This window comes from Syngnathoides biaculeatus, chromosome 17 (genome assembly GCF_019802595.1).
Source record: "Syngnathoides biaculeatus isolate LvHL_M chromosome 17, ASM1980259v1, whole genome shotgun sequence".
Taxonomy (NCBI): Eukaryota; Metazoa; Chordata; class Actinopteri; order Syngnathiformes; family Syngnathidae; genus Syngnathoides; species Syngnathoides biaculeatus.
This window is the reverse complement of record NC_084656.1, coordinates 2,874,850-2,887,397: the sequence shown is the minus strand read 5'-3', so window position 1 is coordinate 2,887,397 and position 12,548 is coordinate 2,874,850. Positions and strand designations below refer to the sequence as shown.

Genomic DNA, 12,548 nt, shown 5'->3' with positions numbered 1-12,548 from the left:
TTAAAAATGACATTTGTAAATTATTTTACAAGTTAAAAATTATTCAAATTATATTAAGTTTACACTTCTTTTAAGTGTGTATACATTTGTGGGGGACACCCTCGATATACTGTATATATAAATCTGACGGTTCTTAAGTAAAAACCTCTAGGAGCTAAATTTTCTCATCCGGGGCTTAAAGAAGACCCTGTCAAACTTGCTGACAAGATAGTACTGTTTGTAGTAATGTCTTATACAAAACCGTTTGTTATCACCTAATCGTGCCATTGCACACGCACTGACGAGTGAAGCCATAAAGAAGGAACATTACAAACATGTTTGAAAATAAACATACAGAAAATATACTCATCAGCTATCCAGATACTAAGATTTTGTAAGTATTGTGGTGGAATAAAACTTTAGCTGTAGCAAAAAAATGTGCAAAATGGTCCCAAACACATGCGCACTGGTGATTGAATTTGGATATTTTGTGTTTCTAAACAAAATTTGAAAAGTCCACCTGGAGCACCCAAGGGCTGAAAATTGTGTCTTATTCTCTGGCGCCACTTAGTGGTTAGAAAGTTTATTTTCAGGCAAAAATGTTTTACAAAATATTTTTCGCATGAAAACACTGATAAACTAATAATGGCAGAAGCATTGTAATAAATCAGCTTTACAGGATACTGAAAATATTTATAATGGGAGTCAGTGTGGTAAAAAGACAACGCTGCATAATGGCATCTGTATCTCCTTTTTCTAATGTAAAAATATCAGCGATGTTCCATTTTTAAAGTTTAACTTGGTCAAAACATTTGTAACCAAATTTCATCCCTGTAGCTTTTCTTCAATACTTTGTCTCTTTTGAAAATGACACAATCGTCAAAGAGTGCAGGAAATGTCATTATAGCGAAGCGAGGGTTTCTTAAAGAGGCCTAGACATTTTCTTTGGACATTACACATTCATCATTTTGACAAAATTAACAAATGAATAGCAATAAAGCTGCACAATCATGAATCAAAATAAGATTGTTAAACCCTGTATGAGTAGGGATGGACAGATTGCTGTGTTGAATGTATACCCCCACTTTGAAAAGTCAGTTTCATATACCGCAACACTGTCAATTATCAGTAATTAGCTTTTCAGCTACCCCCTGCTCTGATGTGTTCAACTAACAAATGTGTGTAACTGTGATGGGTAAAACGCAGAGAATAATATGGAAATATGATTAACTGCTTCCAAAGCTGAAACTATCATGCAGTAAACCAGGGATCTTAAACTCAATTTACCCTGTGGCCGTTGGAAATGTATATAAAAAAAAAATTAAATCCACTCATCTCAAACATCTTTTTAATTTTTTTAACAAAAGATTAACAAGGACCCTGGTGTAAAAGAGTTGTGTGCAAAACTACTGATAAAATTCTCCTTGGCAATGCTGCTTTCACTTTCACTCATTGAAAAATGTGTCATTGCTTGTATCAAACTCGGTCAATATTACGCCCCCGAGAGCCATATACGCAACCATGATTGGTAGGGTCGTCCGTTCCACACACAACACTAAAAGTCCCATTCATATAAAATTGGAGGGCCGCATTAACAAACTTTCATATTAAGGTGGGGGCCACAAAATAGAGTCTTATAGGGTGCACGCTGCCGGTTTGAGACCACTGCGGTAAACAATCAACTTCTTAGATTTACATAAGAAAATCTATCCATTTGCTTAACCGCTTATCCTCACAGGGGTTGCGGGAGTGCTGGAGCCTATGCCAGCTGTCAAAGGGAAGGAGGCGGGGTACACCCTGAACTGGTTGCTAGCTAATCACAGGGCACATTTAGACAAACAGCACTCAGAATCACACCTACAGGCAATTTACAGTGTTCAATTAATGTTGCATGTTTTTGGGATGTGGGAGGAAACGGAGTCCCCAGAGAAAACCCACACAGACACGGGGAGAACATGCAAACTCCAAACAGGGAGGGCTCCGATTGCACCTAGGTCCTTAGAACTGTGGGGGGCAACACTTTCCAGCTGCGCCACCATGCCGCCAAAGAAGAAGCTAGCTTACTTTTTTCTCTTCACAGTTTGAGGTGAAGGAGAGGGGGCAGTGCAACCACACACGCTAGCAGGAGCCAGAGGGGGTTACGGGAGACAAACTCACTAAAAAGGAAACTGTGACACCAGCAGAAAAAGGTAACAATTGAATTTTAACAATACAACAACAAATTTGGGGAAAAATAAGAAAAGTTAACAATGGTAGCAGCATGTCTGATGGAACTGTTCCCAAAAGTCCCTTTTCAGAGAATCTTATCCAAAACAGGGCAGATCCTTTCCAGACAAACAGAAGAAACGAAGAATAAAATAAAAGAGCAGCGCCTCAAAGCTTGAGGCATGTCATATTTCTCAATCTTATTTGTAGACAAGTTATCTGGATGGAAATGTTCATTTTGTTTGTACGAACCGAATTTTAATGAAGTTGCGACGTGTCCAACAAAAACAGACTACAATGATTTGCAAATCGTGTTCAACCTATATTTAATTGAATACACTCCAAAGACAACATATTTAATGTTCAAAGTGATGAACTTTTTAGGAAATAATAATTAAAATTTATTTAATCTCAACATTTTATTAATGTACCAAACATTCTACCATTAATACAATACTTTTTATAAAAAAAGGTCTTTTTTATTTAAAAATAAAAATAGATTGTTCAATGGAAAAAAAGTTAATTGTATGGCCATGTTTTTTCAAAATAATAGCATTTAGGGCTGGAACTTAAATACTGTGATACTCTGAAAAATCTGGTATTTTTGCTCAAGGTTATCATATTATCAGACCGTGATAAAGTCTTATGCCTAGCTGAGACATATATTTCTTCATAAATTAAAGCAATGAATTGAATAATATTATTATATATAATCGACTCGAGTAAAGCTTACATTTTGGGAGTTTGGGGTGATGGTTGCCATGAAAAAAAAGGACTGGGTTGAAATTTTCAACTTCAATTAAGGTATACTCTGCACAAGAATATATATATTTTTATTAATGTTTTTTTCAAATGGCCAACATTGTATTGACACATTTATGTGACTTAATGGGAGGAGATGTTTAGAAAGTTAGTCAGCCATTGTGAAATAGCTAACTGGATTAAAATTCTAGAGCGACTGCTCAAAAATTTGTGATTGATGAGGTGGCAGAAAGCACATTAGTGACAGCATGTTATGTAAATTCCGGGATGTACAATTTGAAGAAAATGGCTGATTTTTTTTTTGGCAAACACAATAAGAAATATCACACAGGCACAGTCATGAACAGGAGCTTGAGTTGTCTGAGTCTATTGTTTGCCTCTGCTTCTATATTGACTTGACGTTTTTGTCCTGATTGCAGATCAACCTAAATAAATATATCCCATAAGACTGTCTGAATCATGATCTGGGCAACTTGTGGCTTTCATTGAGGAGTATACACTGTAGTCACGCGTTAGCAATGCTGTAATGACCATATTTAATTATGTATTTCTTCGTGTCTCCTTATTACATTTAGATTTTTATTTGTTGTATACTCAGTCTTCCTGTACCTGTCTATCATGCAGTGAAATGAACCAGTCCTAAAACTATGAATTAATTACTTCTTCTTCTTCTTTTTTTCCCTTTCAGCTTGTACCGTTAGAGGTCGCCACAGCGTGTCATTTTAGATGAACCATACTTGTTTGGCACAATTTTACGCCAGATCCCCTTCCTGACGCAATCCCTCAGCATTTAGCCGGGGAGAGAAATTTACAGCACCTGGTATTCTCGGGCGGTCTCCCATCCAAGTACTAACTGGGGTCAAACTCGCTTAGCTTCCGCGATCTGACGAGATTGGGCGTTCTCAGGGTTGCATGGCCGTAAGGAAACTATGAATTAATTACGATAAATACATTAACAACATAAAGGAAAAAAAACTACAATTAATTAATAATTGTTTTATCCTAAACAGAGTTCTGTGAAAGTGTTTTGAGGCGTAGTGTTGAATGGCTCACTGTCAAATGCACTATCCTGCTGATGGCAGCACAGATTGTCTGACCGCTATTGTTTTGCATAGAAGTACTATATCCTTAAAGTGATACGATAACTTCAAGTGACGCACTGATTCTGAAAACTGCTGAGCTCATTCAAATGAATGACAGGACATCTGCTAGGTGATAAGGAAATACTCTGTGTGAGCTGACATGGCAGTCTAAAGATTCTCCTGCTGAAATACAATAGCAGAACATTTTCACCTTCAAATGAAGCTGCTCGGATCCACTTAAATTCATGTTTTAATACTACAAGCTATTAACGCATAAATTAATCTACTAATTATTGAATGATTTATGCCAAAGAATATTCTTATTCATTTAATAACTGAATAATAGTTGAAAAGAAAATGGCAACTGTACTTAGTTAAGCAGTGTTGCTAACACAGAAGTGCATGTTCGTTCCCATTCACGTAGCGATGATCCAATCCTTTTCCACAAAGATTTTTACATAAACTGGATTGCCTGTTTTTATCCCGACAAAGCTATTGGTGAAAGAGTCAGAGGTGGTTGGGTAAAAAAAAAAAAAATAGAACCAAATAAACTGTGTGAATTCTTTGGGTTTTGCAATTAAGTTGTACAGGTAAGGTCACTTGAATAGTGGAAAAGTTTTTTTAATCTTAATTAATATCACAAAAAAACAGTATTTAAACACAGAGGGTGTAGACTTTATTTCCACTGTATATTAGTAATTGGAAATGTACATTAAATTAAACTACTGTGATTAATTGGCAAAAATGTAATGAATTTCATGTGACTAATATATATTATTAATACACAATGATAAGAATAATGAAACCCTGAGGAATTGTGATTAAGCAGAAGACTGTATGTACGTCCCTTAACTTCCCATAGCTGTGTATGAATACAAGTTATAGGTGTTAAGTACAAATTTTAAAACTCTCTACTTGTGTCCAGAAACTCCAGACTATTGCTCTACATCAACATCCATACTAGCAATATATTGTATTTTATGGTTCATCTGTATGATGGTTATGGTTGTGTGTCATTTACACACACAAATTAAGACTAATTGAGAGTATCAGCCTCAATGTTGGCACTTTGTGACAAGTCACCCTTCAGTCATATGACAAACTGAGAATATGTTACGCAACTTCCAAATGTATACCTCAGTTATGGTGTCTATCGAGAGAGGAAAATGTATGTGGTTTTATTCAGAACAAACGTATGATTATTCTGTCACAAAGGAGAAAGTACAGTGCTGGTGATAAGTGGATATTGATAGGTTGCGGTTCACTGAGAAATACCTTTTAGCTCTAGCGTCCAGTGAGTCTGTGGAGCCTCTGTGCGAGAAGTTCTCCCCAGCCTGCTCTGAGCTCAGCAGAGGCCGGCAGATGTTCTCCATGACAGTCACTCAGCTAGGTTCTGACAACTGCCATCACCTGACTGGGGTCAATGTTTAAGAAAGTTAACAACTGGCTGCAAGGAATTGTTTTGTAAAATATTATCACAGCCAATCAAACAACGTTAGTGCTGAACAGTCATGAAAAAGCTTCTTTTTTCAGTATTTGAGATCTATATGAATTTCTGTCACAATTATTTCTACCATTGGTTTTGTATAACGATTATACACTCACAAGGAATATCACTGATTGTAATTGTAGCGTGATATACATTACTTCAAATAAGACAACTCATGTACAAAAAAAGCTACATTAAAATAAGCCTTTCCCATAGTCTGATACTTTTATTTTCATAAATATACAGTAATGCACACTGTTGTGCACTTTGTACATTGTATTACTAGTTTTAATGACTGCCTTTTAATTATTTTTAACGCAAAGATATATACCATATACTCCAATTACCGTGTTTATGTATTTCAGCTTTTTTAATGTGAAAAAAAATCACAATGCACTGAATCCATTCATAGATATAGATTTATATATGTGCAAATGGAATGATGCCTTGTTTCAATGCATCGCAACTAATTCGTAAAAAAAATTCACACCAGCAAGACAAATCTATACTTGATCAAATCAGTGCAATCGTGTCAAAACAGCGGAGCTGACACAGGGCAGCCAACTCACGTGACAATAAAAAAAAAACTGTCGAATTGCTCACTTACTGAAACTCCCAATGACCGCTGCCCTTCAGTTTTATAGAAAGTCTGAGAGAGAAAAACCAATAAACTTCTTTTGCATCTACAAAAACATAACTCATTAAATAAAAAGAAAACATCCATCCATCCATTTGATTTTGCAACCCGCTAATCCTCACATATCCAGTGTCATCCTTGTCAGTCATCATATTTAGAAAAAAAGAAAACGTACCAATGTTTACAGTGATAAGATCCTTCCCAGCCGGTATCTTCAGTTTGTCTAGATTAAGAGGTGTCAGAACGTGGTAACCTTGACAAAATCCAGCATATCACACACGGTCGTGGAAACTCTAAGTATCCTTCCTGACCGTCAAAAAACATCTGTTGTGATTGTGTCACTCTTGACTTCCGTCCAATTACTTTCATTCTTTTTATCCACCACCTTTTTTCTTCTTCGTCGTCGTCGTCGTCTTCTTCTTCGTCGTCGTCTTCTTCTTCTTCGTCTTCTTCTTCTTCTTCGTCTTCTTTTTAGGTTTTAAAAACATTGATTTTGGTTCTACGTGTTTCACTTGAAAGTTAACAGTTGTACATTGTGAAACATGATAACATCAATTTTAATTTGAATACGTCAGGTCTATCTTTTTTTTTGTGTCAGTATGGTTAATTCCTGTTGCGCTGTTGGCTGTCAAAACCGTGCAGACGGTCGCAAAGTAACTTTTCACCTGTAAGTGTGTTTAAGTCTAACCTTCATAAAGCCGTAGGCTTAAGCTTGAAGCATGAATAACATTAGTTATTCTGAAATTTATGAGTGACTACTTTTTATTATTAGCTCCAGTGTAAGCTTTGGCAGTGTAACTAGTATCAGTTAGTGTTATTTAATGATTGATAACTTTTAGACCTAGGGAACGTTAGGCTCATCAGTAGACTTGTGTGTAGTTTACCACCTTACGCTCGGGGCTGTACTCCTAGGCCACGTAGGCCAAACGTCAGTAATACTAATATTTAGAAGTCGTACATGGGCCCACGATGGAAAAGCCAGTGGTAGCAAAGTGACAAAAAAATAAGTTGGATATTACAGTGGCATGGAATTTTGCCAGCAAGACCAGGTCTACTCAACTTTCTAACGTTAGTAATTAAGTCGACTGAAGGCCTCCTCTTGTACAGTTGTCACATTGAGAGTTTCACACTTGCCTGCACTTTTAATTTTAAATTGGCTTCTACTTAGAGGCTTAGGGCTAGTAATACTGCAATATAACATAAAAGCAGCATTTTAGACTAACAAAGGTCCATAAAGTCAAGAGGATACGAAAATATGTGTCATTGCACTGTCGGGAAAAAAACAAAACAAAAACAAATTTTAATCAAGACTGAAAAAACAGGATAGGCCCAGAGGTATAGATTAAATATGCCTTACTAAAATCATTTAATGTGTCTATGATTGAATCCTTTTATATAATAGCAATAAGTTAGTAGGTTGATTAAAATCTTCCATAGACCATTGAGTTTTTCCTCACCACTAAATTACATATATCAGAAGACTACTAAAAACTGAGCAGGATCTGCATTTAGACATAGGGATGGATAGGGTTAATAGATACATGTATGCAACATTGCTACAGAAATTGTATCTTGAACTTTTTATATTACTCCAGAATACCATCAGATAAGCATCGTAGGCAATTATGGGTGCATGCCATCAACCGCATTGATGCAGTGACGAAGAAGCGATGGGTGCCGTCAAGATATGATGTTATTTGTTCTGAACACTTCAGAGAAGAGGATTTCTATCTCTCCAAGCACAGACATTTGAAGCTGCTTCATAAGACTGCGGTGCCCTCTGTTTTTTCTTGGAAGCACGAGGTAGAAACCTTTAAGGATCCATTAATTAATTTGCACAATATTGTATATGAATGCAGATAAGTCCAAGCAGACATTCACACTGGATCTTTAATAATGTCTTTTCAGTATTATTAATACAGAAACTCAGTTCTTGATTGTTTCATTGCTAATATATAGAGGGTTTTTCATTAATTTGTGGAATTCCTCTACCAGGATCCATAACTTGAGAGTTTACTAAGATTTTATATATATATTTTTTTTTAAATTGTATAGTTATATTGCGGTTGATTTCAGGTTTATCATAGATTCATATATGTATCAACAGGTATTTTATAGTGTGTTTTTATCTTCTGAAGAACCAGTCCAGGTCAGCTAGTCATAGAATGTGTACTTCATCCTTGGAATTTGTGAAAGAGCAACCACCCCCAGCAGACGTTGGTGCTTGTGTGGAGGTTGTAACTTCAGACCACAGTTATGCCTGCCAGCCTGATACCCTCAAGCGGAAGTACCATGATACCCTCCAGATGCTAGAGGAGATGCAGACTGAGCTCCACAATACAAAGCGTCGGGAGAAGCGTGCCAAGGTCTGCATTGACAAGATCTTACATGAGCTGGCAGAGCAGAAGAAGCTGTCTGATGATAATCTCCAGTTGCTGGAGGCTTACAAAGGTATGTTTATTTCCTTAAAACGTGATGGGCGTAATAAAATTTTGAAAGATAAAAGCTACTGCTTTTAAGAACTTTCCAATGTTTATATTCAACTGTGTTGCTTATATAATCCAAGCACACCTACTGTATTATGGTTTGCTATATTGTCAATATTTATATTCTCTTCCAATTCTAGACATCCCTGTGGAGTTGTTCAAGACACCTGCTCATGAGTATTCTGAAGATCAGAAGCAGTTTGCAGCAACTTTACATCTTTATAGCTCAAAAGCCTATGAGTTTCTGCGAGAGAAACTTCATCTACCACACCCTGCAACTATTCGACGGTATGTTTATTTTATCTGTAAATGTACATGTGCAGCCTTGTTGTAGATTATATTCATGTCTCTAGGGATCCAAAACATACCAAGTATTTAGATTTATCGCATCATTTTCCATAACCATCTGTATATGTTTACCATGCTTTTTGCCCTGACCGGAAGTGCGAGTCTATTGGCCAATGTATGCAGTGTGCTAGTTTTTGTTCTACGTCATTGGTATTGGGACATTCGATACAGCCATTTTGAGCTCCAGTCCGTGCCGTCATGCAGTCGTGAGCGCATTCCACGCGTGTGCAGTGTGTTGTATACAGGTCTATAAAACACTTTACGAATGGGAAAAGAGAACCAGACTTGCATTCTTTTTTTCTTTTGTAAAAACTAGTGATTTTTTTTTTTTTTTTTTTTGCGTACGCTTTGACATTGGCAAAACAGTAACCGCATGGAAATTGGTAAATAAATGAGCATATTACAATCTAATGTCAGTCCATATATTGCCTTATAAGGCAATGTCATCCTCCCCAACATGGCTGGCGCATATAAAACATACCCACACACATCCCTCGATCCATCAATTTTCTGAGCTACTTATCCTCACAAGGGTCACTGGAATGCTGGAGCCTATTCCAGGTGTCAACGGGCAGGAGGCGGGGTACACCCTGAACTGGTTGCCAACCAATCGCAGGGCACATGGAGACAAACAGTTGCACTCACAATCACACCTTCGGGCAATTTAGAATGTCCAATTAATGTTGCAGGTTTTTGGGATGTGGGAGGAAGCCAGAGTGCCCGGAGAAAAACCCAAAGGGGCATGGGATCGAACCCGGGTCCTTAAAAACTGAGTGGCCAATGCTTTACCAGCTGATCCACTGTGCCGCCTACCCACACACAGTTGGACCAAAAAGTATTTTGTCACTCAGCAATTATGCAAGTTCCCCCAAGGAGAAAAATCCAGAAAGTTATATTGTATTATTTTTAAAGAATTTATTAGCAAATCACTGTGGAAAATAAGTCCAAACCCAATTTCAATGAACTAGGGATGTTGTTAAACATACTGTAAAAAACGAATACAATGATTTGCAAATGATGCTCAATCTATATTTAATTGAACACACCACAAATATGAGATATTTTATGTTTAAACTGACAAACATTGTAGCAAATAATCATTAACTTTGAATTTTATGGCTACAACACGTTCCAAAAAAGCTGGGACAGCGTCGTGTTAATCACATCTTTTCTTTTCACAACATGCAATGTTTGGCAACTGAGGCCACTACTTGTTGAAGCTTTGGTGTCTGTGTGCAGTTGACAACGGAACCTTCAAAATGGATACATTCTCTTTGATCCACCAGTTTGTGGCTTTGCAGAGCTGATCTATAGTATCAGGCCATTGATAATAAAATTAGTCCAAACCTTCTCTGTTTTGGTCGTTGTACCCAGTGGGGCTCTTGAGTTCTCTCTCTTCTATCTTTAGTGTCAAGCCCCTGTTCTGTGTAATTTTTGTTCTCGTTCTTGCTGTTTCAGTTTCCTGTTTCCTGGCTGACTGCTGTTGGGCGAGGCCTCCTGACAGGGACAGTCATTTAAGTGCAACAGAAGCAGAAGGAGGGCGGTGTCTTAATGCATCGAATTTCTTTCTTCCATTGTTCTCCTTGTTCTAATCGCGTTTGTATTTTGCCATTGGCTTGAGTTCTGTAGTAACCGTCTTCGTACCTTTCGTGTTTGACCCTAGACCTGAGTCATTCATAACTTGTTTAAAATCCCTTTAGTTCTTGTTTTTTCATGGTGTCATTCTGGTTCTTCTCCCTCCACATATTTGTTTTACAACAGGATTATTGGTGCTTGTTTCACACTGAGCTTATCAGTTTCCTATGGTTTGTACTGTTAGTGCTTCTGCTTGCATATTACGTGGACTTAGTTTACCTTTCTCCATTGTATGTTATATACTACTTTTATTAAATCAAGTTTACGCTACCAACCACGTTTCTGTTATTAGTGTCCTTATTCTTGGTATTAGATAACAAAAAAAGATTGTTGACAATTCAAGAATTTGCTATGCATAAAGGACATCTTGCATGTTGATTCAAATAATCAGAAATGGGTTTTGAGTGGTTCAAGATGTCGCCTAACAGTGTGCAAGCCTTTGGCACGTTCTCCCTGGTACAATTTGTGTGTTTTTCGAGCGTTTCGGGATTTAAGTACCCAAGGGAGAACTTGCTAACCATCAAAGTCTTCTCCAGCTTTTTTTTTTTTTTTTTTTTTTGACAACTCGTCGTTTTGCTGAATCTTTTTCCGGAGTTGCTCGTCGGCGTGCTCTTCAAAGCCTTGCGACGAAGAGGGACGTGAGCCGGTACACAAGTTCACCTGCGAAAGAGGGGACATCGACTAACGCTTCCGACGATCCATCTTGCGAACCGAAGCTCCCCAGCTATCAAAACGGATGAATTTCAGCTTCTGATTAAGACCTGCAAAGACTTTGGACGTTCTACGGCTCTATGCTTCACGGAGACATGGCTTTGTGAACGAGTCCCAGACACCGCCGTCCCGCTCCCTGGCTTCCACCTTCATCGTGCGGACCGTGTCACTGAGCTAACACGGAAATCAAAAGGCGGTGGAATATGCTTTTAAATCAACAAGAAATGGTACACAGCTCACACTGCAGCCCGCTTTTATAGTCGTTTTTTAACTGTAAGCCGTTTTATTCGCCACATGAGTTCACATCTTTCATTCTCGTCAGTTTATATTCCACCTCAAGCTAGCATGAACACAGCACTGCTAACGATCGCTGAGCAAATAAGATTGAGAAAAAACACCCAGATTCAGCCCTCATTATCCTAGGAGATTTTAATACAGCTAAACATCACCACGAACGCCCAAAAAAGAAGCAGCACGTAAAATGTCCAACAGGGGCAAATAACACTAGACCAGCGGTCGCGAACCTTTTCAACTGAGAGAGCCATAAAGGCCAAATATATTAAAATGTAATTTCAAAAGAGCCATCTTCTTTTCCTTTTGGCTTGTCCCATTAGGGGTTGCTATATCGTGTCATTTTTTTTTCATCTCGTGCATCTTCCCCTCTCACACCCACTGTCCTCTTGTCCTCCCTCACAACATCCATCAACCTTTCCTTTGGTCTTCTTCTCGCTCTTTTGCCTGGCAGCTCCATCTTCAGAACCCTTGTACCAATATACTCACTCTCTTACCTCTGGACATATCTAAACCATCGAAGTCTGCTCTCTCGAACCTCGTCTCCAAAACATTCAACTTTGGCTGTGCCTCTAGTTAGTTCATTTCTAATCTTATTCAACCTGCTCACTCCGGTCAAGAACCTCAACATCTTCATTTTTGCCACCTCCAGTTCTCTTAAAGTTGCTTACTATTGTTTCTTCAGTGCCACCGTCTGTAATCCGTACATCATCATCACCACTGTTTTATATACTTTGCCCTTCGTCCTAGCAGAGACTCTTCTGTCACATAACACACCAGACAACTTCTGCCACCTGTTCCAACCAATTGACCCCTCCGTACAGGGCACTTGACCACGCCTCCTGAAGGGACGTCACGCCACGTGCGCTAACGTCAGACAAACAATTAGCAAACATGGCGGCGCAGCACGAAAAGAATAAAGC

General features: G+C 38.1%; 1 protein-coding gene across 3 annotated transcripts in view; it reads right to left on the bottom strand.

The window, feature by feature from the left end:
* The window catches only part of slc38a9 (solute carrier family 38 member 9), a 51,098-nt gene extending 44,592 nt beyond the window's left edge, over positions 1–6,506 (bottom strand). Inside the window, exons 1-3 of one of the 3 annotated variants that reach the window (XM_061801861.1) lie at positions 6,330–6,506; positions 6,125–6,166; positions 5,304–5,442 (exon numbers count right to left, since the gene is read on the bottom strand). In XM_061801861.1, the coding sequence (XP_061657845.1) occupies positions 5,304–5,401 (98 nt within the window). In that variant the 5' untranslated portion in view covers positions 5,402–5,442; positions 6,125–6,166; positions 6,330–6,506. The remainder of the gene's footprint in view (positions 1–5,303; positions 5,443–6,124; positions 6,167–6,329) is intronic. The other 2 variants (XM_061801859.1, XM_061801860.1) reach the window with 2 other exon arrangements.
* Positions 6,507–12,548: the final 6,042 nt, after the last annotated feature.